This window comes from Penicillium soppii (assembly GCF_028829465.1).
Source record: "Penicillium soppii strain IBT 18220 chromosome Unknown utg000003l, whole genome shotgun sequence".
Lineage (NCBI taxonomy): Eukaryota > Fungi > Ascomycota > Eurotiomycetes > Eurotiales > Aspergillaceae > Penicillium > Penicillium soppii.
Genome location: NW_026643233.1, coordinates 278,654 through 302,455, shown reverse-complemented (window position 1 = coordinate 302,455; position 23,802 = coordinate 278,654). Strand labels below are relative to the sequence as shown.

At 47.8% G+C, this 23,802-nt stretch overlaps 8 protein-coding genes across 8 annotated transcripts; 5 read left to right on the top strand and 3 right to left on the bottom strand.

Annotated features, from left to right (window-relative positions):
• Positions 1 to 420: 420 nt before the first annotated feature.
• On the top strand, positions 421 to 1,500 carry N7529_002227 (NAD(P)-dependent alcohol dehydrogenase; the record flags this gene model as incomplete). Its single annotated transcript, XM_057237755.1, has 1 exon — positions 421 to 1,500. The coding sequence occupies one exon, from the start codon at positions 421 to 423 to the stop codon at positions 1,498 to 1,500; it is 1,080 nt and encodes a 359-aa protein (XP_057100366.1).
• Positions 1,501 to 1,758: 258 nt separating this feature from the next.
• N7529_002226 (major facilitator superfamily domain-containing protein) lies at positions 1,759 to 3,669 on the bottom strand (the record flags this gene model as incomplete). The annotated part of the gene is made up of 6 exons (XM_057237754.1): positions 1,759 to 2,440; positions 2,502 to 2,879; positions 2,939 to 3,145; positions 3,206 to 3,329; positions 3,387 to 3,520; positions 3,581 to 3,669. 6 exons carry the CDS (start codon positions 3,667 to 3,669, stop codon positions 1,759 to 1,761), a joined length of 1,614 nt encoding a protein of 537 aa, XP_057100365.1.
• Positions 3,670 to 4,844: 1,175 nt separating this feature from the next.
• N7529_002225 (type I polyketide synthase) lies at positions 4,845 to 12,565 on the top strand (the record flags this gene model as incomplete). The annotated part of the gene is made up of 4 exons (XM_057237753.1): positions 4,845 to 5,521; positions 5,586 to 10,683; positions 10,737 to 11,152; positions 11,203 to 12,565. The coding sequence occupies 4 exons, from the start codon at positions 4,845 to 4,847 to the stop codon at positions 12,563 to 12,565; spliced, it is 7,554 nt and encodes a 2,517-aa protein (XP_057100364.1).
• Positions 12,566 to 13,975: 1,410 nt separating this feature from the next.
• On the bottom strand, positions 13,976 to 15,937 carry N7529_002224 (uncharacterized protein; the record flags this gene model as incomplete). The annotated part of the gene is made up of 4 exons (XM_057237752.1): positions 13,976 to 14,523; positions 14,713 to 14,722; positions 15,323 to 15,531; positions 15,691 to 15,937. 4 exons carry the CDS (start codon positions 15,935 to 15,937, stop codon positions 13,976 to 13,978), a joined length of 1,014 nt encoding a protein of 337 aa, XP_057100363.1.
• Positions 15,938 to 16,130: 193 nt separating this feature from the next.
• Positions 16,131 to 17,600, bottom strand: N7529_002223 (MFS transporter; the record flags this gene model as incomplete). The annotated part of the gene is made up of 3 exons (XM_057237751.1): positions 16,131 to 16,838; positions 16,895 to 17,334; positions 17,360 to 17,600. The coding sequence occupies 3 exons, from the start codon at positions 17,598 to 17,600 to the stop codon at positions 16,131 to 16,133; spliced, it is 1,389 nt and encodes a 462-aa protein (XP_057100362.1).
• Positions 17,601 to 18,284: 684 nt separating this feature from the next.
• N7529_002222 (hexokinase family protein) lies at positions 18,285 to 19,985 on the top strand (the record flags this gene model as incomplete). The annotated part of the gene is made up of 2 exons (XM_057237750.1): positions 18,285 to 18,736; positions 18,797 to 19,985. 2 exons carry the CDS (start codon positions 18,285 to 18,287, stop codon positions 19,983 to 19,985), a joined length of 1,641 nt encoding a protein of 546 aa, XP_057100361.1.
• A 385-nt stretch (positions 19,986 to 20,370) lies between these two features.
• Positions 20,371 to 21,334, top strand: N7529_002221 (TatD family hydrolase; the record flags this gene model as incomplete). The annotated part of the gene is made up of 2 exons (XM_057237749.1): positions 20,371 to 20,385; positions 20,438 to 21,334. The coding sequence occupies 2 exons, from the start codon at positions 20,371 to 20,373 to the stop codon at positions 21,332 to 21,334; spliced, it is 912 nt and encodes a 303-aa protein (XP_057100360.1).
• A 1,266-nt stretch (positions 21,335 to 22,600) lies between these two features.
• Positions 22,601 to 23,785, top strand: N7529_002220 (putative extracellular protein; the record flags this gene model as incomplete). The annotated part of the gene is made up of 1 exon (XM_057237748.1): positions 22,601 to 23,785. The coding sequence occupies one exon, from the start codon at positions 22,601 to 22,603 to the stop codon at positions 23,783 to 23,785; it is 1,185 nt and encodes a 394-aa protein (XP_057100359.1).
• Between the last annotated feature and the right edge of the window lie 17 nt (positions 23,786 to 23,802).

The window sequence follows — 23,802 nt, the reverse complement described above, 5'->3', positions numbered from 1 at the left end:
GCTCCATGACGCGCTAGATACGCGACGCATCGTTTCCGTTGAATCGCCCAATCAAAACTATTTGGTCATTTCTTCACTTTTATAGAACTTATTATTGTAACAACTCATTTGAAACAAGATTTAACATTCAACTATCATTATTGGATACTGGGATATTGAGGTTCTAGAAACAATTAGCAAGAAACAATTAGCAACTTTGTATCACCAAATGAGGTCATTAGCTGCCTCAGGCGTCAATGCAAATCATGCAAATGTTCTTCTTTTTATGCGATAACCTATCAACAAGAAGAACTCCAGAGCTGCTAGCAATATTGTTAGCCTCATCCCCAGACTCGCCATGTATAAATGATTCGGAAAGGAACATATCGATAATTTCACGACCAACGGAGTACATATTCAAGTCTTTCAGCAAGGATCAAAATGAACCCAACAATGCCTCCTATGGACATGGCTTCGTTCCAACCCGAAGCCATGCAAGCCTGGCTCTACTCTGGCACATCTGGTGGTCTCGAAAAAAACCTCCGCTTCGAACCAGCTACCCGTGCACCCCCGGCCCCTCAGGGAAATGAGGTTTTGGTGCGAGTTATATCCGCAGCCCTGAACCCAGTGGACTACAAATTTCCCGAAATGGGATTGCCCGCACGCATGCTCATTGGCATGCCTGCATCACCCGGCATGGACTTTTGCGGCCGTGTAGTAGCTACAGGACCACTCGCAAAGCATCTAAAGGAGGACCAGCTGATTTACGGGTGTCCCGCACGGCCGGTGCAGTTTGGTTCGCTAGGAGAGTACCTCAGTATCACGGCCGACAAAATTGCGGTTTTGCCGAATGGTGTCCCTATTGATAATGCTGCTTCTTTGCCAGTTGCTGGATTGACCGCGTACCAGAGTCTAGAGGGCTATGTGAAAGCGGGAGAGAAGGTACTTATCAACGGCGCATCGGGAGGCTGCGGTATCTTCGCTATTCAGATTGCAAAGCAGATGGGATGCCATGTTACGACAATATCCTCGACTCGCAATATAGAGTTGTGTTTGCGCATGGGCGCGGACGAAGTCATTGATTATACCGCGCACAAGGACCTCGTGGCAAAGCTCCAAGAACGGAATGTCGTATTTGATTGTGTAGTCGATCATATTGGCTTACCTTCTACTTTATACTACCAGTGCCACCATTTCCTCAAGGAGGATGGAACCTTTGTGCAGGTTGGTGCATCGTCCATCATGACCTTCCTTGGGCGACTCGGGTGGCCCTCTTTCCTCGGCGGCGGACAGAGAAAATATGTCGCTGTGATGGTGAAAACTGACCAGAAGCAGCTGGTGCAACTTGGAGAATGGCTGGCAGAGGGAAAGATTAAGATCCAGCTTGATAGCGTGTATGAGCTGCACGATGCTGAAAAAGCCTTCCAAAAGCTTCGGTCCGGCCGCGCGCGGGGCAAAATTGTCGTTCATGTCAGTGATCCACATAATCAGAATATGGAATCTTTTGGTATTGGGCTTTGATGCTCGGGACTATCAAGATTCTACCGGAGTGACCTCGAAATGTTACAAAACACCCTATTTTTGAGATGTGCCATCTACATGTCTTTTCACAGGCTTTTTTTGATGACTTTTCCTGATATCCTTTCAACTGTGTACCATACAACCCGGATCCAATACAACACTTCTTGAAGTTCAGAAATGATAGGGTGTACTCTACCATTTCAGCAATTCGGATTGTGTTAGAATGGCTTTTTTTGCTCCGCCAAATTAGGATAAATGTCACTCCTTTGAATATCGGACATTATCTTTCTTCCAGATCATTGCCACGGCAAGCAGCTGTGCTGCTGAAAATCCACCACACATCTTCATCTGCATGCTGTAGGCGACCGCATATACCTCACGGACACGAATTTGAACCTCTGGCGAGAAAGTTCGTATTGCCTCTGTTGATTTTAGCAAAGCAGCCAGTTCACCAGCTTGTAGCACGGAGGACAATCGACCCTCAACATAATGGGAGAGAATGGCAGCCGCAGCTGCAACTCCAAGAACGCCACCCAACATTCGAAGTTGGATTCCAATGCCCAAAGCAATGGATTGATCTTCCATATCCACCACAAGTGGTGTCGCCATGTAGAATACGGATACTCCAAGACCTGTCCCCAAACCAGCTAAAACCAAATATCCGAATTGTCCAAGCCAAAGTTCGGTTGTGGAGGCAATTTCCGAAAACAGGAAAAGTCCTGTGATTTGCAAGACAAGTCCAATTAGTGCAATATAAGTGAAGGGCATTTTCAATCGTCCAGCCAAAACAGAGCAGGATATAATCCCAACCAAACAGGTCAGCGCAAACGACAGTAATTTGACCCCTGCTCCAATTGGCGAGCTCCCGTTGACAATTTGGAATCTTTGCGGAATATTGATGATGCAGACTGTCATCGGCAAACCAGTCGTGAAAAATCCACTAAACATCGATGAATTTGTCAGTCATAATTTCGGCCTCGGAGCCTTTAGGGGGTACGAACAGTGCCACGCCCATGAAAAGTCGGTTGTGTGTCAGCCGCCATGGGAACATTGGGCTGATGTTGATGTCGCGCCGACACATGAACCACTCCCAGCCGACAAATGAAATCCAGGCAATTCCTGAAATGACAAGGAAGCTGATGACAAGCCCCGAGTCCCACGGGTACTGGAAATTGCCCTCCTGGAGAGCTGCAATGATAAATGAGCATGCAGTCAAAAGGAGAAATGCCCCAAAGAAGTCGACTTGGTGAATAGCAGACTTCATCTTTACCAAAACGGGGGTTGGCATTGCCTCGTCACTTGCTACCGGTGCTGGGTTAGGGAAATGAGCCGGCATAACGAAGAAAAGCAGTAACCACCCAAGTGCACCTGCTGGAACGCTGTTTCCGGGATTAAATTAAATTGTGCAACGAATTCAAGCATAAATGAGTGTACGTACTTTAATAGGAACACCCAGCGCCATTTTCCATTATTGGCGATAGCTCCTCCTAGCAAAGGACCAAGGACAAGGCCTATTGAAAGGATTCCTCCCGCAAGCGAGCTAGCCCTGTCATATTGTTCGTAGGGAAGGATGCGAAGAATTGAAAACAATGTCAAGGTATAGATACCAGCACCACCTAGGCCTTGAAATGCGCGGCAGATGACCCTGAAATTGATATAAATCAACCACGTCTGTGATTATAAAGACGGGGAACTTCAAACTTACAGTTGACTCAGAGATTGAGCCCCTGCACAACCAGCGGAAAACGCGATAAAAATCGTCACGGCAGTGAGGATAGTCGGCTTGACTCCAAAGATTTTACTGAGGCTGGCCCAAATCATGAGAAATCCTAAACATCATGGATATTAGACATTTCCCTTGACAGAAATCTAGTAGGAGAGAATACCCGTATAGGTAAGCAGATATGAGGTGATAACCCAGCTGCTCTGGCCAGCATTGTGAAGGTCATCTGTGATGGTCACCAGCGACGTGCTTACAATAGTAGCCTCGACACCAGTGAGGAAAAGAGGCAGAGCGAGTCTAATGGGCGATTTGCATTAGCTCAGCTCAAATGTTGACTGCTTTCTGAACTTTCCTTACCCTGCTATTGCGAGATATAATCGTACTCCATGCAATGCGCCATTCCATCGGATGGCAACATCTCGCTCACTGGCATCTTCAACAGCCATCGAAAGTACTGGTCAGATTGACTTCAAAAAAGGGCCTAAAAGATTGCTTCATAAGTCTCATCGGGTACCGCTTATGTGTCTTTAACAGGAAACATGATCGACACTCACGCAAGCCCCCTAGCTGAGAAACAATGCAGAACTAGGAAAATTGTGCACCTATCCCATTTTTGCTTCTTCGGATTCGATCAGATTTATTGTTTGGGAATCTGTTGATACTTCCGCCCCCATCGACCAACTGGATCTGCAGGTGCGCCACTATTGTCCATATCGGCTACTATCTCCTAGTCAAGGAGCTCCACAATTCAGCTTCTTCATTCCTGCACTGTATTTCTTCTGAACAGTTGAGATGGGGAGCAAGTACTCTGAACATCAACCACTTACGGATTTCTTTTAGACAGACAGTGTCGAAAATACGTCCCAGAACACTTTATTGAAACAAATGTTAAGAAAAGATCGGTCTTGTCGAACAATCCTGATCTTACGCCACGCACCATGCATTGGCTTATGTGAGGGTTACACACATATGCATGAAGCCAGCTCACTCTGCATCGACCCACAAATTATCCCCTTACAGAGGCAAGCAGTGGCCACCATGACCATATTAGCGGGAATAAGATAATTTTTGTTTGTCTTCTTTTCCGGCCATTATTGGGAAAGGCTGATTTTTCAAGTTATATCCACCAATGACTCCTCGATTCCAATCAAGATTAACCTGCCTAAGGCAGCCTTACTCTTCTAGCTAGTATCTGCAATAACCAGTCGGTGAGATAAGTTCTAAGTGGCCTTTGTTCACTTCTATGCTCGTTTTCAGGCCCCCAGCGCTCGTGGATCCAAGGGCTAGATTTTGCGAGACTCCACCTGGGGGTTTCGTTTAAACATGCGATGGATTTACTGGTGCCATGATGCTGCGCGCACGGCTTACCAAGAACGTGACTCGGGTGATATGTGTCATGGATATTCTGGTGCCTTTCAATAATTGACCAGTCTCACGAACGACGTGGACGATCCAATTGTGGACGTCTGCTCTAGCCAGCTTATTGGACATCCAAAGGATCGGTCGAATGGCCGGGAAATCTGACCATTTCCAAATTCTTGTTGTAGCCCACCACCCTGAGTCAATACTATACTCCAAATCGTTTTTGTTTGAAACATATTTCACTTCTCAAAACCATACAATGGCTCCATCTGTTGGGAATACCAATACCCCGAAGAAAGAGGATTCAATTGTGAACGACTCCGAGATATCCAATGATGCCGACACGATCAATGACTATACCAATAGCGCAAACAACACCCAACCCTTTTGTGCTAGCAAGGATGAGGTACCTTTACAACATGTTCCAAACAAATCTCCCTTGGAACCCATCGCCATCTGCGGCATGGCCGTACGTCTTCCTGGAGGCATAAACTCACCACAAGAATTATGGAAGTTCTTGATTTCCAAAGGTGATGCTCATGGTCCGGTACCTAAATCGAGGTACAATGCCTCAGCATACTATTCTGAAACGCCCAAGCCAGGCAGCGTCAAATCCGAATATGGATACTTTCTTGATGAAAGTATTGACATTGGTTCTATCGATACCTCATTTTTCAGTATGGGAAAGTCCGAAGCAGAGCGTGTAGATCCCCAGCAACGACAAATGCTGGAAGTCGCCCGGGAATGTATAGAAGATGCTGGTGAGACCAAGTGGAAAAGACGGCCCATTGGTTGTTTTATGGGCAATTTTGGCGAGGACTGGGTCGAAATGTTTGCGAAAGAAAACCAGCAATATGGCCAGCACCGAGCCACCGGCTACGGAGACTTCATGCTGGCGAACCGTGTTTCGTATGAGATGGATTTGACAGGGCCAAGGTAAGCCGATATATATTTGTACACCACGATGAGCCATCCATGAAGTTTAACTTTGAACTAAAAGCATTGTCGTTCGTACTGGCTGCTCGGCTGCACTTGTTGCACTCCACGAAGCATGTCTGGCACTATCTAGGGGTGATTGCGAAGGAGCAATTGTCGGTGGTGCCAACCTAATTATGGGCCCAGGAATGACCGCTTCGATGTCAGAACAAGGCGTTCTCTCACCCGATGGCTCCTGCAAGACCTTTTCTGCCAACGCAAATGGATATGCTAGAGGAGAAGCAATCTCCGCTATTTTCATCAAACCCCTAGCCGATGCTCTCCGCGATGGAAATCCAATTCGATCCATTATTCGAGCGACATCATCCATCAGCGACGGGAGAGGGACTGGCAATGGAATATCCGTTCCGAATGATATTGCCCAGGAGGCTATGATCAGACGAACGTATGAACTTGCGGGAATCAGTGATTATTCCGAAACTGCGTTCGTTGAATGTCACGGCACTGGAACCCCCGTAGGAGACCCAATCGAAGCTAGAGCAGTCGGTCGTGTTTTCGGTCCCTCTGGTGGTGTTATCATCACGTCCGTCAAACCAAATCTCGGTCATTCTGAAGGAGCTTCGGGCCTCACGTCACTGATTAAGTCAGTCCTGGCTTTGGAAAATCGCGTCATTCCACCAAACATCAAGCTCAACGAGCCTAACCCAAAGATCCCATGGGATACTTACGGATTATCTGTTCCAACGGAACCGTTGAGCTGGCCCAAAGATCGAAAAGAGCGTGTTAGTGTGAACTCTTTTGGCATCGGAGGTACCAATGCCCATGTCATTCTTGATTCCCCTCATAGTTTTGGTATCTGTCCTGTTCCCGAACCGTTCAACTTGTCACCCAAATTGCTTGTCTACTCAGCCAACAATGTTGAATCACTGAACAGTATGATCTCTAACTACAAGAATTACATTCAAAAGAACCCCCGCAGAGTCGGTGACCTAGCCTTTACACTAAGCAACAAAAGAGTGCACCTACCATATCGAGCATTCGCAGTGAAGAACCCACTTGGTATGCTCACAACCTCGACGCCATACAAGTCTGGAGAACCACCTGCAGTGGTCATGGTTTTTACCGGCCAAGGAGCTCAATGGCCACAGATGGGCGGCGGATTATTTCATAGTTCTTCTTTTCCGGCTTTCAAGAAGACCATCAGGTCCCTCGACGCACATCTGCGAACACTTGAGCATGCTCCTGAATGGACTATTGAAGAAGAATTGCTTATGGCACCCGATATCAGCAGGCTCGGTTTGGCTGAGCTCTCTCAGCCTGTTTGCACAGCAGTTCAAATTGCTTTGATTGACACTTTTGCCTCTATTGGAGTTGAGCCTACTGCTGTAGTCGGACACTCTAGTGGCGAGGTAGCCGCTGCATATGCCTGCGGCGCCCTCACGGCCACTGAAGCCATCACCGTTGCGTTCTATCGTGGCCAGGTCACTAAGCTACTGACGAAGTCTGGGGCTATGGCGGCTATTGGCATGGGATCTGATGAAGTACAGCAATATTTGCAGACTGGAGTTATTATTGCCTGTGAAAATTCACCGAAGAGTGTAACATTGGCCGGCGACGCGCATGAGGTTGAAATCGTTGTGGCCAGAATCAAGGAAGCTAACCCCGAGGTCCTGGCGAGAAGACTGCAAGTCGACAAGGCATACCATTCTCACCACATGGCGGAGATAGGTGACCAGTATCATGATCTTCTTCAAAAACAAATCTCTGCAAAGAAGCCGACAAAGTTATTTTTCAGCAGTGTTGAGAATGGGCTGCTCACTCAAAGTAGCGATTTTGGTCCGAAGTACTGGCAAAAGAATTTAGAATCCCCGGTACTCTTTAAGTCTGCTATATTATCAATCATACAGCATGAGAACGCAAAGAATATGATGTTCCTTGAGGTCGGTCCTCACTCAGCACTTGCGGGCCCCTTGCGTCAAATCCAGGCCCATCACTCTGACTCATCTCCTTATGCATCTGCTTTGACCCGCAACCAGCATGACATCGAATCATTCCTCACAGCTATAGGGCATTTGTACTCTTTTAACGCCACTGTTGACTTAGGAAAAGTATCTTCCCAGGGCTCAACTCTGTCAGACCTCCCAAGATACCCTTGGGATCACTCGAAAAGATTTTGGTATGAATCAAGGTTGAGCAAGGAGTGGCGTAACCGTCAACACAAATATCACGATCTTCTTGGTGTTAGGGTGACAGAAAGTCTCGATTTTGACATTCTTTACCGAAATCTCTTTCACCTAGACAATGCACCATGGATTCGAGACCACAAGGTTGGCGAAGATATTGTCTTTCCTTTCGCCGGATATGCGGCGATGATTGGTGAGGCCGTAAGACAGGCTACTGGGGTAGACCAAGCATTCAAGCTGCGCAATGTTATCGTCAGCACTGCCCTTGTCTTAACCGAAGGACCGCCAGTCGAGATCATGACGACGCTGCGCCGCCATCGCCTGACGGATTATCTCGACAGCGATTGGTGGGAATTTACCATTGCATCTTATACTGGAAGTATCTGGACCAAGCACTGCTCCGGCGAGGCTAGATCATACGCCGAAGACTGTGGAGATGCACAGAAGAGTACTCCTCTCGTGCGTAAGGTTGATACTCGCCGATGCTACCAGTATATGGCTAGGTCTGGTCTCATTTTTGGGCCAGAATTTCAACGTCTTAGTGACATCCGCGCCGATACTGTGACTCAGGATGCCACATCCGAGCTAATTGCGAAGGAAACCGATGGAGACGATTATCATCTACATCCAACGGTCATCGATGCTTCATTGCAGCTGCTGAGCGTTGCTGCATCCAAAGGGTATGCTACGCCAGCAACCAAAATTATGGTTCCTACCAACATTGAAGAAATGTGCATCTATCGCTGCCACAAGGATGTTCAAGTTCAAGCCTCTGCGTCATACACTCCTAACGGCTCAATAATCGGTAGCGGTCAGTGTGTTTCTGCTGATGGGAAAGTTGTATTGCGCAGCTCTGGGATCAGACTCTCTGTTATAGATGAGCAAGATCCTAGCAACTCTGAGAACTCCACTGCTCGGGCAGAATGGGGTCCTCATATTGACTTTTTGGACGCCAACACATTGATTAAGCCGGTTTCCGAAGGTGGTGACAGTATGGGCAGCGACGTTGTCCGTAGCAATGAAATTCGTGCTTTGACGGAGCTATCACACCTATGCATGATCCACACAAAGCGTGCGACTGTAGATATGGAGACGTCCATCAAGCACATGCACAAATTTCGATCATGGATACATCGTCATCTTCAAACGGCCGATCTGCAAGTCCTCGAACGCCTTGATGATGCGGTGATCGAGCGTCGCATAAAACGTATTGTGCACGAACTTTCGCAAACTGCGGCTGCTGATTTCGCGATTGCCATTCAAAAAATCAACAGTCACATCGAAAGCATATTCGTTGGAAAAGTTGAAGCGCTGGATCTTCTAGTAGCAGACAATACGCTGACTGGGATGTATCCCTATATGGAACGCTGCGATGAATCGAAGTTGTACAAGCACCTCACACACAGCAAACCAAATCTCCGAGTTCTCGAGATTGGAGCCGGAACGGGTGGATCTACAGCAAAACTTTTGAAGCTTTTGACCCTTGATGACAGGGCCTTGTACTCTCGATACACATTCACCGATATCTCCTCCGGCTTTTTTGTTGCCGCCAAAGAGCGTTTTGGGCTGTATCCAAACATTGAATATACCACACTCGATATCAGCAAGGACCCCCTTGAGCAGGGGTTCAATGACCGTAAATACGACCTGATTCTGGCCACCAATGTCATCCACGCCACTAAATCCCTGAACCAAAGCTTGACTAATATTCGGCAATTGCTCGAACCAAACGGCCGCCTTCTCCTCACCGAGCTAACGTCAACTTCCAAATGGGTGAATTACATTTGGGGACCTTTGGCTGGTTGGTGGTATGGAGATGCCGATGGAAGATCAGAAGAACCATATATCAGTATCGAGCGCTGGGAAACGGAGCTTAAGGCTGCTGGTTTCTGCGCACCTGATGCTGCAGTTCGTGATTCGGCAGAGCCATATGAAATGTGCTCCGTCATTGTGGCTAGACCATCGCTTGAAATTGTGCCCCAGAAAGCCGTTACAATTTTGACACTTTCGGAATCAGAAGATGCTAAATGCTTGCTTCTCTGTTTGGAAGCCAGGGGATACAGTGTGAACTGTAGCACTATTGAAAATATGCCTCTGCCTTCTGGCCAAGACGTGATTGCCCTTCTTGACGAAAAAGGTCCCTACTTTGAGGATATAAATGATTCTCGTTTCAATATTTTCAAAACTTTGGTAGCCAGCTTGAATGATTGCGGTATTCTCTGGATCACCAGGCTTTCTCAGATGCAATGTCAGGATCCACGATTTGGCCAAATCCAGGGTATTGCTAGGACTATTCGCTCGGAATTGCTTGTTGACTTTGCCACTTGCGAAGTCGATGATCTCAGCTCGTCATCTGACAAGATCGTCGATGTATTTCAGCGATTTCAGATTCGCCAGGAGAACGACACCTTCACAACGGAGTCCGAGTATGCCATTGTTGAAAACACCGTGCATGTTGGGCGTATCCACTCATTCCCTATGCAAGAGGAGCTTGTTGTGTCTGATACAACTGATAGCATTACTCTGCGCTCGAGTAAGCCAGGCCGTCTGAACGCGTTATATTGGACCCACCGGGAAATGGCAGCGCTCATAGATGACAACGTGGAGATTGAAACGTATGCGACTGGCTTGAACTTCAAGGTAGACGACACCAGCACCTATGAGTTTCTGCAGTGTAATAACAAGAATTTACAGGATGTTTTATGTGCTATGGGCATTGTTGAAGCCGTGGATGATGGATTTGGTCTTGAAGCGGCTGGTGTTATTCGTCGCATCGGCCCCAATGTCCAGAATTTGAAAATCGGTGACCGTGTCATGCTTATTGGTCGCGGTGGGTTTGGAACACGCGTGGTGGTATCTGAAAATCATTGCGAAATAATTCCAGATGGATTGAGCTTCGAAGACGCGGCTACCATGCCGTGCGTGTTTGCGACGTCGATCTACTCCATCTTCACCGTTGGAAATCTTAAAAGGGGACAGGTCTGTCATCATTCTATCCCCTTGTTTGTGCTCGCTTTTAACAGTTTATTTAGTCTATTCTCATTCATAGTGCTTGTGGGGGAGTTGGTATTGCCACTATTCAGCTCGCTCGGATGGCCGGTGCCGAGATATATGTGACTGTCGGCAATGAGGACAAGGTCAAGTATCTAATGAATACTTTCGGGATCCCGAGAAACAGAATATTCAATTCTCGAAACACCTCGTTTGTGGAAGACATCATGCGGGAGACTAAGGGAGAAGGTGTCGATCTTGCGCTAAATTCTCTTTCGGGCGAGCTGCTTCATGCTACATGGAAGTGCATTGCAGTATTTGGCAAGATGGTTGAGATTGGCAAAAGAGATTTGATAGGCTCTGGGAAACTTGACATGAGTGTTTTTGAGGCTAACCGTAGCTATTGCTGCGTCGATTTGGATCAGATTTGTGTCAGGAGACCAACTGTCGTCAAAGAGTAAGCGTCTAGTGCTAACGATAATGCTGCTCTAAGTCTAACTTAATTAGGCTGCTGATAAACATTGTTGACTTATTGAGGGAGCGACACATCCACCCTATTCGACCTATCAAGGCTTTCAAATCGGCTGAATACCTTGATGCCTTTCGGTACATGCAACAGGGTGCACACCTAGGTAAAATTGTTGTCTCAATGCGGGACTTCCCAGCTCGCGTCATTCTGGGTGAATCTGTTCGGCAGCGCAGAAAAGAGACTCGCTTCGATGAATCAGGTGCTTATCTGCTTGCTGGCGGTCTTGGAGGTCTTGGTCGCTCAATCTCTACGTGGATGGTAGAAAATGGGGCTCGTCATTTGATCTACCTATCACGAAGCGCAGGGACAACCGAAAACCATGAAGACTTTTCCCAAGAGCTCGCCAGTACGGGTTGCCGTGTCGACTTTGTTCAAGGCAGTGTTTCCAACCTTGAAGACGTAACGCGGGCTGTTTCCCAGGCTCAAGGGCAGCTCAAGGGTATCTTGCAAATGTCCATGGTGCTTTCGGATCAGAGCTTTGGTCGCATGACAATCAAGGAATGGAGTACTGCTGTTGATCCTAAAGTCAAGGGAACTTGGAACCTCCATACTGCTTCCCTGTCCGTACATGCGGACCTTGACTTCTTCATTCTTTTCAGTTCTATCTCCGGTATCATTGGACAGCCTGGCCAAGCCAACTATGCTGGTGCCAACAGTTTCCTAGATGCATTTGCAGAATACCGCTTGGGCTTGGGCCTGCCGGCTAGCGCCATTCAAATCGGTGCCGTTGATGGAGTTGGCTACCTTGCAGAGCACGATTCGCTCATGCAAAAGCTTAAAGGTGGTGGGTTAGATGTTTCCGTCTCAGAGGGTGAGCTCCTTGAGGCCATTGAGGCAGCCATGACATCGAGATTCATCATGTTGCGGCCTGCCATCAAAGGCAGCTTCAGTATTGGACTTCGCAGCAGCATTCCACTGAACAGTCCTGCGAATCGTGCTCTGTGGAAGAAAGACATTCGCATGGCATCCTTCCACAACAGTGGAGATACTGATACCGTATCTGGTTCTGCTTCCAACGATCACCTGAAATGCTTCATCGCAGCCGCAAAGTCCGACGCCTCCACACTGGACCAGCCTGCTTCCGTTCACCTTCTTGCCACGGAGATTGGCAAAAGGATCTTCAGGTTTTTGTTGAAGCCAGAAGAGGACCTTCAGATAACCTGTAGTCTTTCTGATCTAGGAATGGATTCTCTCGTGGCTATCGAGGTTAGACAGTGGTGGAAAACAACATTCGAATTTGACATCAGCGTTCTTGAAATGATGGGAATGGGAACCCTTCAAGCTCTTGGGGCTCACGCTGCTCGCGGTATGCTGAAATCTTTCCACGGTGTGGAGAATTGAGGGATTTCCGACACGAAACCTTTTCTTGAGAAACCTAAGCTGCCGAGATCTATGTGACGATCTCGTACTCCAGCAACGGACAATAGAACAATTTGATGTGTATCCAGTCTGTACTAGTAGCTCATTCTCAATAAATCAGTGGTTTTTTGAAACCTTCAGGGTTGCATGTCAAACCAAAAACCATCATCTATACGGAGCACATTAACACGAAATTGTCAGTGACAATTGGCTCCGACACAAAACACATTCAAATCAAAGAAACCAGACATTTCTATGATTTTGAACATTGACCAATGACAAACCAGCGATGGATAACGGCTCTGGTTGCCCATCGGCAATATTGACCGGTCCTTCGATTGAGGCGCAGATGAACCCCTGGGTTTACAGCAAAGGCACTAAAATTCAATAGTTGATGGAGACTCGCATAACAGAGAGGCTCAATTGGCTCTATTTTGGGGCCGTTTTTCTTTCAGATCGTGGGACTGGTCCCTGATGCCGATAACACAACGCGGACGAACAGGGTCTCATTTCAATTTCGCTTACCCACGAGCTCTTGGCTTATAATATTGACGGGGAGGCCGATATTGAAAAGCTTGGCCCACTGTTTAGATCTGCTATATAGATGTTGTTCTGGGGTTTCCAAAAGATTCTTTATATTTTTGTCTTCGACTCTTTACATTCATTCTACCTCCGTCGAGGATTACACTCCTTTTGAATTACATACATTTTGACCAAATTTTGTCTCCAAACCTTTACATTCCTTCTGCCTCGATCGCGAAACACACTCAATGGATCACAAGCTGTCCCGTGGCTTGGTGTTGGTCCTCGCTGCCTTGCAAGCGAAAGCAATCCCAGTGATCGACACCCTGACAGTAAACCCAACCTCAACGGCATCAACTATCGTAACTTGCGCCACATCCATTCCAAACCTAGTTCAGAATCCATCTTTCGAGGATGGGTTCACCAATTGGGGATATGCTTCTGGCACTACTGGGTCTGTGGTGAGCGGCGATGCCGCAGATGGTAGTTACTACCTGTACGAAGCCCTACTTTTTGAATTGGTAAAATTCAACTGACACACCACAGTGAAGCATCAGAGACCCAAGTACGCTCTCTTCTTTTCTATCAGTACCTCGATGGGTTCCAGGCCGGATCTACATACACAGCTTCACTGGATTGGCGCGTCAAGCACAATGTCGGCAATGGTGCGGTAGTCTGCCACGTCTACTGGTATATGAACTCGTTTGGATCGTCGATTGGAACCGCTGCTGCAAATTCTGGCTTTACTTGGTCGACCTTCTCAACAACCTTTACGCCCACCACTGATGGAACCCATCTGCTCGAGATCTACGCCTGGTGTCAAGAAAGCTCTGGTAGATATACCGCCGATAAGATTGACATTGACAATATTCAAATGAGCAATGGTGTTCCAACTACATCTTGTAGTACAAGCACAATTACTCCGACTGCTGTACCAACATCTTCGCCACAAGCCTCCTCCACTGTGTTGGCGATCACCACCCCCAACGGATCTATCGCTACACCTTCGCCTTCTGCTAGCCCTTCTTCGGCAGTTCCGATCAGCTCCTCAATCCCTTCATCGTCCTCCGCAAGGCCATCTTCTTTCGCCGCAAGTCTTTCGTCTCCAAGTGTTGCAATTGTGAAGCCATCTCCTATTCCTTCATTGTCACGATTTTCTTCAATCCCCGTCTTTGTTCCTTCGCAGAGCTCTTCAGTTAATGCGGTTTCTTCAAGCACTGCCATTCCTTTCTCTACCCCTGTATCATTGTACGTTACTCCCCAGACTGGCTCGACAGCTGCACCTCTTGCTTCCGCACGACCCAGCACTCCAATCGCTTCATCGGTTGTGTTGTCTCGGCCGTCTTCTTCCTTTTCCCTTCGCCCTTTGAGACCATCTAGCCGCTCTGCTGTGACATCTGTCCCAAGCTCATCCGTTTCTATGCCCCAACCAACTGCAGCTAGTCCTTCGGGACAAGTTCCTCCTTCAGCACATGCCAGCTCAGATGGTTCACCCGCCCATCTCAGCCCCAGCAGCCCATCAGTTGTGATTTCTGTCTCCAGTCCTCCCCAATCCCTTTCTCAATCCAACCCGGCCACCATCACTTCTGGACAGACTTCGCCCTCACCTGCTGCCACCTTGGGAAGCGTTAGTCCTCAGTCCACCATCTCTGGAGTTGCGCAGTCAACTGGTCAACTTGGATCATCAACAGCATTGATCAATGGTCCCCAGCCAACTGAAGCTGTCTCTGAACCATCTTCTGTACAGTCTACCACTTCTACCGTCCTGACCACCCGTACCTCTACCATCACTGCATGCCCTTCGTCAGTCACAGATTGCCCTGCCAGATCAAAGACCACTTTTATCACCACCGAGACACTTGTTGCTTCAACTACCGTCTGCCCATTGACGGAGACCACCAACGCATCCCTGCCAACTGCAACAACATTGACAAAGGCACTTAATCAGAGTGGCTCCGGTGACGATCAATACACCACCTCAACAATCTTCAGTACTCGTACTGCCACTATCACCGCCTGCCCTCAGACTGTAACCGACTGTCCTGCTCGGTCCAAGGTCACATTTGTTACCACCGAGACAATTCTCGTTTCGACAACAGTTTGCCCATTGGCGACTACCACCGGATCTATTGATATCAGTCATGCACAGGGTGAAAGCGGCTTTGCTACCAACAACACTGGTCAAAGCGGACAGGGCAAAGATTCCACTAGCAGTACCTCTGGCAGCAACTCCGGCAGCACCTCTGGCAGCAAGTCTGGGGGCACCTCTGACAGCAACTCTGGAAGCAACTCTGGAAGCAACTCTGGAAGCAACTCTGGAAGCAACTCTGGAAGCAACTCTGGAAGCAACTCTGGAAGCAACTCTGGAAGCAGCTCTGGCGGTGACTCTGGCGGTAACTCTGGAGCCTCGGAGGTGACCCACCAGTCTACCATTACAACAACCCAAGTGACGTGCTCAAACGGTCAAGAGACCTGCCCCGAGTCCCTCCGTCAGACCGAGACCATCACCAAGGCTTTGGAACAGACCGATATTCCCCCTGCTGCCGCCACTGTTGCCGAGAAAGAGGTCACTCTTACTATTGTACCGGTCAATTCCTCGGAACCAACTGGGGCGTCTATTTCTTCTGTGGCTGGTGCGAGCGAAGCCCAGCACCAAGAGGAAGACAACTCGATGAATGGAAACGGCCACTCCACCGATGTTTTGACAGCATCTTCGGCTCCCGCTAGTCCCTCGTCTGCACCAACACTTGTCACCGCAACCCAGGAAGTCTCTTCTACTTCTACCACTGGAAGCAGTGTGGCGAGCCCGTTGTACACGGGTGCCGCATCCATGAACAGGTTGACTATTATTCATGGAGTCGCATCTTTGGTGGTTATAGTCATGGCAAAGTTGCTGTAAGGACATTGAAAAAGTCCTGATCAAAAGCGGCTTCTTGTCATCTAATCTCTTCTCATATATAAATCTAATACTAATTATCTCCTGCTGATCCATCACGATCATAGCTAATACCATCGCAATCTACTCTCAAACATGATGCGAAACCTCTCTCTGTGGCAGCCTGAACAAAGTTGCCCAGATTCCCAACGACACAGCCAGCATGGCAAGCAAAATTGGCTGTAGGACCGTCACCCCCTTAGCCTGAGCAATAGCACCAATCATGAAGGGAAAGACAGCACCCCCACCCATAGATAACGCAGCCGCAAAACCAATAGCAGCAACATGAACATTCTTCGGCAACATTCGTGTGGCAACAATCACAACTCCAGGGAAGATGGTTCCCATGAAGAATCCCACAAGCGACACTGCAACCGCGGATACAATAAACTCCGGGACAAGCCAAAATATGAGCTCGAGAGCAATCGCAAGCAGAATGTAAATGGCAACTGATAATTTCTCCCCGATCCGGGGTGATACAAACCCTAGCACGAATCTACCGACGGTGATACCGAGCCAAAAGCCCGTTTCTGCCATGCCGGACTCGAAAGCGCCGCCGTGTCGGACATTGGTCATGAACACAACAATCCAACCTCCGATTGCTACTTCAATTCCGCCGTATAGGAAGAGAAAAGCGGCACATATCCATGTGACCTTGTGCGTAAGGGCGGTGCGTGTTTGGGAGAACGCGCCTCCATCATCGCCTGGGAACTTTGGGTTTTCTTGTTGATATTTGGCCCCTGTTTCGGCCCAAAAGGCGCTTGTTGAATAGACTAGTGCAATAGCAGCTGCGCCGGTCTGTTTCTAGTCGTTAGTAACCGTAACCGCATGTTGACAGTGAATAATTCAAGTACCATGAGATAATAGTAAGAATACCATTCCCATCCAGCTTTTATGATTAAAGTGGTTGCCACGAGGGGACTGACTGTTGCTCCGACGCCGTAGAATCCGTGGAAAAACCCGAGTACTTCGTTCGAATTCGCCATGTTTCCAATCCATACATTCCATGCTGCGTTGTGGAAGCCGCTGCCCAGTCCAACCAGTATATACATAATAACTAGGACTGGGAATGGCGGGTGGATTGATATTACTGCAAAGGCAATCAAGTGACAAATAGGAGCGATGATAGTGATTCCTCTTCTCCCTAGATTTTGGTGGACTGAATTGCTCAGTATGGCAGATATAGTATAACCAACAAAAGGTGAAAGAAAAACCAGTGAAACTATTGTATAGCTTTTGCGGTAGTAAATCTCAAGCTGAGTATTTATATCGACGTTATCATCAGCTCCCATATCTTTGTAGGGAATTTCGGATAGTACAAACATATGGAATAATCGCTCCGTATGCGGCGTCATTAGACCCCATAACAAACGCGCACCAAAAAGTAGCAGTGAGTTTCCATATCGTCGTTTTGGATTCGTTCCATCTCGGGGCGACATTTACTGCATGCAGCGGCGGCGTTTCGTCGATGTCTGATGCACTGGCTTCGTGGCTGTCTTGGTATTCATCAACTTCGCCTGTTAGCTGCGGTGGGCTTGAGCTCACACTACCGGACCTCATCTTAGTATAGTCAAAAATTTGTATGAAGCGAAGTTTGGTATCCGGCGATTGTGGGGAAAGTGATTGCTGACGCGGGGCAACAACAAACTGGCGAATGTAACCTTGTATACCACAGGGCGTGGATCCATTAATGGACTGTTTTCTTACCACCACACTGGGTAAATCAAGCTATCTCCGTAGACATGATCGCTCAGTAGCCGTACGATTGAATGGTTCGATGCTAAATTTATTTGCTACATTAAGCTTCACCAAGCTTATAATAACATAGGGCGAAACAGCTATTAGCCGATACAAATGCTAGATCAAGTAGCAGAAAACCTTGGACAATATCAACAGGGACAAGACGACATGGTCATATAGGAACGAAATGCTGGTCATATTCAAGATCTAGCCGTCTCGTTCTGAATGTTGGCGGTTTTAATTTTTTTGATGATCATCACCACAATCGTTGTCATTTCATATAATCCTGATTTATATCGGATCCTCTCAGCATATGAACATATGAACAGACAAAGAAAACAACTGAAGAAAAGTCAGCCCGATATATAGTCGATGTTGATTCGGTCACGTGGTGGTATTCTAGGGCTCCACTTGAGGGCATCTTGGCATATTTTGGGCACTGGCTTGTTTTCTGCAACCTCACTTTAGGCACTTCTGATGGTGTCAACATCATCTTTGCGAGTCATGGAATCAATAATAAAGCCGAACATTAGAGATTATCTTCAACCCTTGCAGGTCGAACTTGAAACCTTATATGATTTATCATGCCGGCTATCTGCATCATATAAAGCGCTGGCCGCGGAATCTTCCGAGCATTTCATCCCAACGGCTATCACCCAGCTTCCAACGGGTCATGAAAAAGGTCGATATCTTGCTGTCTATGTTGGTCTGTCGTATCTTCGTGTCGCCTTCATCGATCTGTTGGGAGATCAACAGGTCGAAGGACGTGCACGTGTACGACGGACGTTAGAAAAGGCATGGCCTATTGAAGAACATTTACGAAAAGATCATTCCATTGATCTTTTCACCTGGATTGGAGACTGCATTGCCGAAGTTGTGGCTGACAGACTCGCAAATCCGACGGAAGAACGTATTGACCAAATAACGACAGGCATTTCCTTCTGTCTCCCTATAAAGTATTACTTCCTACCAACTTGAGGGCTTTTTTTTGGTTTTCTGGGACTAATTTAGTGTAGACAAGACTCCCTCGATGAAGCCATTCTAATGCCGACAGGCAAAGGCTTTTCGTTAAGCTCAGACCTCAACCTCCGCCAGTCATTGCTAAATGGGTATGAACGTCACACATATTCCTCTCATGGAGATGACGCGAATCTCCCTAGCAAGCGACGCAGGTTGTTTTCACTCCCTAAATTGAAAGTGGCAGTCATGATAAATGACACGACTGCGACCCTTGCCTCCTTAGCATACTCTATTCCTTCTTTGCCGAACACCCGTGTCGTTATGGGGCTAATTGTTGGCGCGGGCTGCAACACGACGGTCCCTATGAAATTGTCCGATTTGCATGAATCTAAAACGAAAAGCATTCTTGAAAAACAGCCCGACGCAAAAGAAACGCTCATCTCAACGGAATGGACCCTCTCTACTGCTGCTGCTCCTTTTGTTGAACTTGGTATCCGCACGAAATGGGACCATCAACTGGATAGAAATTGCAAGAGGCCAGGATTCCAGCCGATGGAATATATGATTGGCGGTTCATATACTGGCGAACTTGTCCGAATCGTCTGCTATGATTGGTTCCATGGAGCCTTGGGTATACAACGCTCTGCATTACCACTGAAATTAGTCGAGGAATATTCCTTGTCAACAGACTTCCTCTCTCTTGTTGTTGCCTCTTCTCTATCTGATGAATCCTTAGCGAGTGAGTTGTCCAAGACACTCAAACCGCCATCCGAAAGTGACTGGATCTGGTCACCTGAGTATGCTCATGATATTCGCGCCATTGCCTCCGGTGTGCAGGATCGAGCTGCTTCTTTGGTGGCCTCCGCTGTTGTTGGTCTGCTCGATTGCACGAATGAGGTCAAACTCGGCAATGGAGAGTCAAAAGAAACCAATGAAGAAAACGGTACGACTGACTCACACAATACTGAACTGGACTCACCCTCAGTCTCCGCATCTACACCAGGGTGGAATAGCGGTCCCGAAGAACTAGCCGTGGCTTTCTCCGGTGGAGTCATCCAACACTATCCTCATTATAAAGAAACTGTACAGAGATACATCGATCGTCTCATACTGCGTGCTGGTCCACAAGCAGGTGGGAGGAGTGTCTTCTTGCGAGAGGCCAGTGACGGTGGAATTATTGGGACTGGGGTCCTCGCGGGAACTGCATCTGGCGAGATCGGCGAGATCAAGGTCAACATTACATGACCATGATATCTCTACGGTTTATCACTGTATATAGATCCTACTATAATATTTTTGTGCATAAATTCAACTCATATAAATTTGTACTTAGGAGAACGCCTCACTTCGGCAGCATGAACCCGAGATCGGGTGCAGGCACCCGGTATATTTTTCGTCAATCTTCGGAGAATTTTGGATTAAATAAACTCATGTCCTTCGGGGTTGCAGACATCACTCTATTTAGAGAATCCGATTGAACTCGCTGCAAAAATACACATTGCTACCAATCAGCACCTGGGTTTTAAACATATCATTGGCTTGTACTGGTTAGATGCCGCCAAGAAAGCCGAGCACACTATTCACAACTTTCTTCACTTTTCGTTCTGCACACCAATCACACAATTTCACGATGAAATTCTTCGATGTGAGTAAACACAGTTTAATCTTTTCTTGGTTTGACCTAACATTGGTGACAGGTGGCCGTGACATTCACGGCAGACCAATTCCAAGGGATCTACCGCGGAAAGCAATATCATGAACCCGACTTTGCAGAGGTTCTCAAGAGAGCCCGTGAATATGGATGCGAAAAAGTCATGCTCACTACCATGACACTCGAAGGTGCGAAACGAAACCTCCAAACAGTGAGGGAGTTCCCCGCAATGTGCAAAATGACCCTTGGAGTGCATCCATACCACGCTGCGGAAATATACGAACAACCAGACTCACAATATCTCACCGAGCTCCGTGCACTTGGCGAAAGTCTATTAGCTGAGGAATCTTCTCCTCTGGCTGCTTTTGGCGAAATCGGCCTTGATTACGAGTATCTGGAACGTGCAGATAAGGAAACGCAGCAGCGCGCATTCCGCGAGCAATTGGAGCTAGCCGTGCACTTCCAATTACCGCTTTTCTTGCATGTGCGCGAATCAGCTGAAGACTTCATCTCCATCATCAAACCTTTCCTTCTACGACTACCTCGGGGTGGGCTGGTGCATTCTTTCGCAGGAACGACCGAAGAGATGCTCCAGCTTGTGGAGTTGGGGCTGGAAATCAGTGTCAACGGAATTTCATTTCGAACAGATGAGCAGCGGGACATGGTGAAGCATATTCCTTTGGACAAATTACAACTAGAGACCGATGCGCCGTGGTGCGAAGTTCTGGGAAATGATCCGAAGATTGCGCCGTATTTGGAGTCGGCGAAGCCCTTGCCGGCGAGTCGGAAACACAGCAAATTTATGTTGGGGCAAATGGTCAAGACTCGTAATGAGAGCTGCAATATGGAGCGAGTGGGGTTGGTAGTTGCGGGATTAAAGGGTGTCTCTATGGAGGAAGTGGTTGAGGCAGCATGGATGAATAGCAATCGCATGTTTGGGTAAAAATATATATTCGATGCTGATCTATGCATGTATATAATGAATGACTACGTCGATGGCCTAGCCAACCGTGTTTCCCAGAGTTTTCGATTACAAGCATTTGAATGGATTAGATTAAATTCGCCAGCACTATTGCAAATCCGTTGGCTCTGACTTGAAGCCTATTAGAACCATGCATATACTATCCCCAAGTGTATGGCATCGTGGAAACCCCGCAGCGACAAGCTTTCTTTCTTACATGGAACGTGAGGTATTTTTTTTAGAAAATAACGCTAATGCGGAATAGATCAACACAAGTGTAAACAAAGCCCTTGATGTAGAGGTGTACAATTGGTGCCCTGGCTAGGGTTGCCAGGGGAAAACAGGGATAAGACGGCCCCTAGGGCTTCCATCTGCACCGAGCTCAATGCATACCCGACGGGAAACCACCGATGAAGTGGAAGAAGTCTGAAAATCACGCCGGCACCTTAGGGCTGCAAATATAATATGCGACGCGTGGCTTACTTTTGTATTTCTGACATCGCGACAAAATTCTTCGTAAAACTCAGCTCGCGGAGATTAAATTTGGTCGGAATGAAGGAAGTCATGGTGGCTTTTTCATATTTGAGCTATTTTCGTATTTGAGCTATTAGTACCCGCTAGGTTTGCAATCCACGACCCCTGGGGTGGTTGCCCTCAAACATCGTAGTCTCCTTTGCTTTACTTGGAAATTTGGTTGAAGACAGCATTGCGATAAAATCCAACTGGTCATTGAAAGGAGAAGGCTTGAGAAATATCAATACACGTCGCTGGAATTAAGGCTCAAGTAATTATCTGCGTACAACGTTCGCAACACTCACTTTAAGTGCACAGATCGAGGTTCAAGATCGAGGTTTGTTTGGCTGACATTCCTCATCGTTGCGAGGGCCGTCACTGATCTTTCAGTTCCACCACAACATGATGGCATCGGCCATTCCTTCGAAGAGTTATGGGGAATGTTATGGTCTCCGAGCCATGTATTTATACTGGCTGTTGAACACCTGAACTTGGTTCCCTATCCAAGCCTCTATTCTTTTTCTTTTTGGCAATATTGACCCTGGTGGTTAAGTGCTTGGTGTTATCTTGAGAAACTACACCATTATACGATTCTAATAGTATCCCAAGCAAAGACTGTAAGTCGGGTCTTAGAGAAAAACCGTTCCTGCCTCGGCATACATCGACGTTGCCATATCTAGAATTATCACAACATGAGACTAACACTCGACCTAGAAACACTTCATTTCGATCACAATGAAGGGCCTTGCTATCGTCTCTGGCCTTCTAGCCTCCACTGTCTCGGCTCACATGCAGCTGAGCACTCCTTACCCTATCCGCAGTCCTCTCAACAAGGACGCCAAAGGCGAAAAGGACTACTCGTATACCAACCCTCTCTCCACATCTGGTAGCGACTACCCATGCAAAGGTTACGCCAAGGATGATTTCGAGGCCGTCGCCACATGGGCGCCGGGTTCATCTCAGCAGATGGAATTGGAGGGAAGCGCTGTTCACGATGGTGGCTCATGTCAGCTCGCCCTGACTTATGACAAAGGTGAGACCTTCAAGGTCATTGAGTCTGTGGAGGGCGACTGCCCCATCGCCAAGAAGTACCAGTTCACGGTTCCCTCCGACGCACCCGCCGGTGACGCTCTGTTTGCTTGGACCTGGTTCAACAAGGTTGGAAACCGTGAGATGTACATGAACTGTGCGATGATTACCATCGGTGGATCTGGTAGCCGTACCGCTAATGCAACCGAGAAGCGGGATGAGACTGTACCCCCTAAGCACATGATCGAGGAAAAGCCTACTGAGATGCCCATGGACAAGCCCACTGAGAAGAAACCCAACACTACGAAAACTAAGAACATCAAGGCTGCCAAGAGCAGCTTCGACAGCCTTCCCGACCTCTTCGTTGCCAATGTCAACCAGGCCGGCAAGTGTGTGACCGTTGAGGGCCAAGCCGTCAAATTCCCCAAGCCCGGCCCCAACGTCGTCGGCACGGCCGATGGCCCAGGCTACAAGTGCTCTGAAAATGCTCCTTTCCTTGACAGCTCTCCCAGCAGCTCTCCCAGCAGCTCTCCTAGCAGCTCTCCTAGCAGCTCTCCTAGCAGCTCTCCCGGCACCTCTTCCGGCAACACAACCACATCCGAAAAGAACTCTACCAAGTCCTCGACCAAGACCAGCGACAAGATTTCTAAGGTCGCTCAGGCCTTCGGAACCGCTCCTCCTTCTGCTGATTCTCGTACTCTCGGCACTGACGCTTCTACCAACAACGCGTTCAGCAGCTACGTTGGTAAATTCCGTTGCACTGATGGCGAGATTCTTTGCTCCCCTGATGGATACACTTTCGCTATGTGTGACCACGGCCGCCCTGTCTTCATGGGCTCTGTCGCTGCTGGGACTATCTGCCGCTGGGGTACTATCTCTGCTGCTCGCTAAGGGCTTTCGTTTTGAAT